This window comes from Neltuma alba, unplaced genomic scaffold (genome assembly GCF_004799145.2).
Source record: "Neltuma alba isolate B1F8T4 unplaced genomic scaffold, ASM479914v2 tig00007271_pilon, whole genome shotgun sequence".
NCBI lineage: Eukaryota > Viridiplantae > Streptophyta > Magnoliopsida > Fabales > Fabaceae > Neltuma > Neltuma alba.
The window spans coordinates 55,264-59,489 of record NW_021634731.1 but is presented as its reverse complement, the minus strand read 5'-3'; the positions used below and the strand labels follow the sequence as shown (position 1 = coordinate 59,489).

The 4,226-nt window shown below is 37.2% G+C and overlaps 1 protein-coding gene across 1 annotated transcript; it reads left to right on the top strand.

Annotated features, from left to right (window-relative positions):
* Window positions 1–1,068: 1,068 nt before the first annotated feature.
* Window positions 1,069–3,961, top strand: LOC114752202 (transcription factor MYB97-like). The gene is made up of 3 exons (XM_028940928.1): window positions 1,069–1,640; window positions 2,277–2,997; window positions 3,554–3,961. The coding sequence occupies exons 1-3, from the start codon at window positions 1,257–1,259 to the stop codon at window positions 3,820–3,822; spliced, it is 1,374 nt and encodes a 457-aa protein (XP_028796761.1). The 5' UTR covers window positions 1,069–1,256; the 3' UTR covers window positions 3,823–3,961.
* Window positions 3,962–4,226: the final 265 nt, after the last annotated feature.

The following is a 4,226-nucleotide window of genomic DNA, read 5'->3' as shown; positions in this document are numbered from 1 at the left end:
CCTCTCAACATAAAAGTGCCACCATGTAAAATAAAAATATGATAATTCGTATAGAAAAATTAGGAAAAAAAAAGCATATCTTCCCTTGTTACTCTTATTATTTACTCTTTCGGTCTAGTATAAAAATTTTATATTTAGGACTTGAGGGATATTTTTCTTATTTCATGTGTTAGCTTAGTGTGTTTAACTTTATTTTATCAATAATAACTGATTCGATTAAGGACGTTTGATTCTTGTTGGGTAAGATGAAGAACTTAAACCTCTAAATTGAGCTTAATAAATAGAGATAAAGCTCGAAATTGGCATCGGTCACAAATGAAAATTATAAGTGAGAGTTATTTTTCATATTTTTATTAATAAAAATTAACAGTTTTTTAAAAACAATTTTAACATGAGCTTAGTAATAAAATAATTGAATAATTATTTAAAAATTGGTTTACATCAATCTGGTATATTTAATTTCACTGTTAGTTAGCTTGATTTGTTTTGAACTGTTTTGTCTAGATCTGAAATATTTTCAAAATGTGGGTATTTATACGTAATTTCGGCTGAATTGTTTGTAAATTTCAGAGAATGACCTGAATTAACTAACTTTAGAACTTTAGAATTCTAGAAATCAGTGTCTGCTTCAATCATCACGTCTGGCTGTTAGACTCAAAATCGTCTGGCAGCCCCATTGGCCATTGCCATGGCGATGAACACTTTCTCTTCTCTCTGATTTGGATTTTCCAAATCCGGCAATTTCTTCGTCGTCAACGCTGCGCCTCGTACCTTTTGCTGTAATCCCCCATTTGTATATTTCAGAGTGTGAGTGAATCAGACGAAGCACCAGCTCAATTCAAAGCGCGTGGGTCATTCACCACCGTTAATTTCGAGACGCAATCGGAAAACCTAACCCTAGAAATTTCATTCCTCCTTCCCCTCAATGTTTCCCCAGAAACCCTCAAATTCAGGATTTTCTAATCGGGTTGTTGTTTCGCGGCCCCCGCAGACACCCTCCACCGCCATCATCTTCACCTTCATCGTCATTTCTGCTTCTCACTCGTTCTTCAACGGTTGGTTGAGTGGAATGCCTCGGTAACCCATAATAAACAGATCTCTCAGTCGTTGTTGCTGTCGCTGGCCATTCTCTGTTCCTAATAATCGTCTGTCTCTGAGGCAATATACGAATCCGTATCATCCAATTCAGGATCGGTTTGATTCGATTTTTTCGGTGATTATTGCCTTGGAGGTCTGACATTGTTAGGAAACAGGAGATGGCGAACATGAATAATCTTAATGACGAGGAGAATAATGAACATGGGTTACCTTCGATTATCGGCGTTGGCGAAGGAGGTGGTGGTGGTGAGGGTGCCGGTGGGGCAGCGGCAGCAGCGGAGGAGGTTGTCCTCAAGAAGGGACCATGGACGGCGGCCGAGGATGCGGTGCTTATTGATTATGTGACGAAGCATGGCGAAGGGAATTGGAATGCGGTGCAGAGGAATACGGGGTTGGCTCGCTGTGGCAAGAGCTGTAGATTGAGATGGACGAACCATTTGCGTCCAAATCTGAAGAAAGGTGCCTTTTCTCCTGAGGAAGAGAAGCTCATTCTGGAGCTTCATGCTCAGTTCGGCAACAAATGGGCTCGAATGGCCACTCTTGTAAGTATTCTTGCAAGTTTGATGCTGCTTGGAAAGCTGAATCGCTTTGACAAATCCAACATATTTAGACAGATACTGAAATGAACAAAAGATATAATGTACGGATGTCGTTGTTTGACATGAGCATGGCGAATGTGAAAAATGGAATGCTAAAGATACGTAATTTATATCAATGAGAATTGAAATTCAAAATATATTAAAAAAAAAAATTAGCCTTCTTTCTGAAAGATCATAAATGGAAGTTACACTTGTTGAAAAGTTCCCTCTCATCTTTCTTAAAATCTATTTATTTCCTCAACTTATTAAAGAGATGTTTTTAATTTTTATTTCCTTTGGATGAAACAATTGTGTGAGTTCTCAAATACATGGTTACGACTTCAGGAAGTATGAGTGATAATTGTGAAAATATCTGGTAACTTCTTTGTATGGTTCTTGTGAGAAATTTTGATTTTTTCTCAGGATCCTCTAATTGTTATTAATATTTTTATCTAGGTGGCATGAACTGTCATTTTCCCTTTAGTATGTATAGCTTCATTTTTTTTTTCCAAACATGTTTTCCTTCTCCGGATGATTTTCTTTGATTGTCCATGGAATCTGAGTTTTATCTCTAAAGTTTCTTTCTTCTCTGCTGTGTAGTTACCTGGGCGAACAGACAATGAAATCAAGAACTACTGGAATACTAGGGTGAAGCGCCGGCAAAGACAAGGCTTGCCACTGTATTCCAGTGATTCTGATCAGCCAACCACATCTGCAGCACCGGCCACCTCAGGTACAAGACCGGTCACTGGATCCACTGCTGCAAAATTGGATTATTATAGTCAGAACCGCTATCCTCTGTCTTCATTCCATACAGGATCTTCTTATTCCACTCATGCCCCTTTCTTGGACCCCAATTCTCTTTCTTCTTCTTCCTCCTCCTTCCTTACCTTCCCTTCTCAACAGCCTACGTCTGCATTACACATCACTCCACTTCATTCAAAGCGTTGCCGTACCACTTTTTCCCTCCCAGATGCACCTTTGACCACCCCATTGGTGGATTTTGATGGACTCAACTTTCCAGCCCAATTTAATTCAAGTTCGTGTCAAATCTTCCAGACTCCATTGGAGTTATCATCTTCAGTTCCTGGGGTTCTAAGTCCATCTTCCATTTTGTCTACCAAAATGGAGCTCCCTTCAAACCAATTTTCCCCATCCAATAATGACCTGCTGGGGGATCTTCTTCTGGAAGCTCAAGTGTTGGTTTCTGGCCAGAATTCGAAGAAACGAACCTATTCAAGTTTCAGTGAAGGAAATGGTCTCTTAGATGGACATATTGGCTTGGACGATATGCCTCATAGCTCTGTTTACTGGCCTTCAGGTAACACATTCTATTGATTTGCTGATAATAACTTGTGCATATCTTAGATACAATTGGTTTGATTCCTCAATTGCTTTGCGGCATTAAAATTTTCTGGAAAACTAGTATGCTTGAAAACGTCGCAGGATTCACATAACAATGATGTATTATTGTTCTCTAGTTCTAATGTAGGAACTTGTTAGAAAGTTGATTTTGGTTCTAAATTTTATATCTTAACCCATTTTATCTCTTATATTTGTCATTTTTCCCAAATTGATTTGTCTAACTTATAAATTGATATATAATATAATGTTATATAAGGATGTTTTAGGAAGATCAGGTCGTATTTGTTAGAATGAAGTATTTATTTAGCTTCCCTAATCTACTCAAATGAATTAAGTAGCTATTACATTAAGGGGGAGTATTTTCTGTACCCGGCTAAATGATCAGGTCCTTGTTGCATCCGATTTATTCTCAAATACCATTCACCATGCAGACATTTTATTTGGTTGAGTGTGGATGGACATGCTTGAGTCTGATAATAACAGTATTGATTACACTTATATGGCATACGCAGGACTGAAACCAAGGTCAGAGCCATCAGACATGAATGAGCTTTCCACACTGATCTCTGGAATGCCTTCAACCATTCAGGCTTCTGAATGGCACAATGACATTGCTGCACAAACCTCCAATGTTCAATCTTCTGGTGATATTGTGGGTGATGATAATTTTGAGCTTGATTTCAAGCCTATTGCTTCGTTGATTCCTGTCAACAACACCACAACAAACCCTAATGAAAACCCTGGCTTCTTCTCATGGGACACCTTACCTGGACTCTGCTGATGGTTCACAGAGAAATGAATCTTTCTTTAGTTGTACCATGAAAAAATCTTGAAAGCTATGAATCCTAATGAGCTTTCATGCTTTCATGTTTGATCAATTCTATTGGGGTTATAAAATTCCACACCTTGCGCTTGTTTTACTTTTGTGTAAATAATAAATCAATAAAAAAAAAAGGTTAATAGACATGAAAGAATTAAGACCTAAGAGTAACACTTTCAGATTAAATAATTTGTAGACAGTAATTTATATCTCAACAATACTACTTTTTAGCCATTGTCATAAATTTAATAAAGCTTAAAAGTAAGTTAAATTGTTTTTTTACATAAAATGTCTTAGTTGAAAATAAATTCAAAAAATATTTTATATAGTAATCAGTAAGAGAAATATTATTTTGGTTGTCTTTT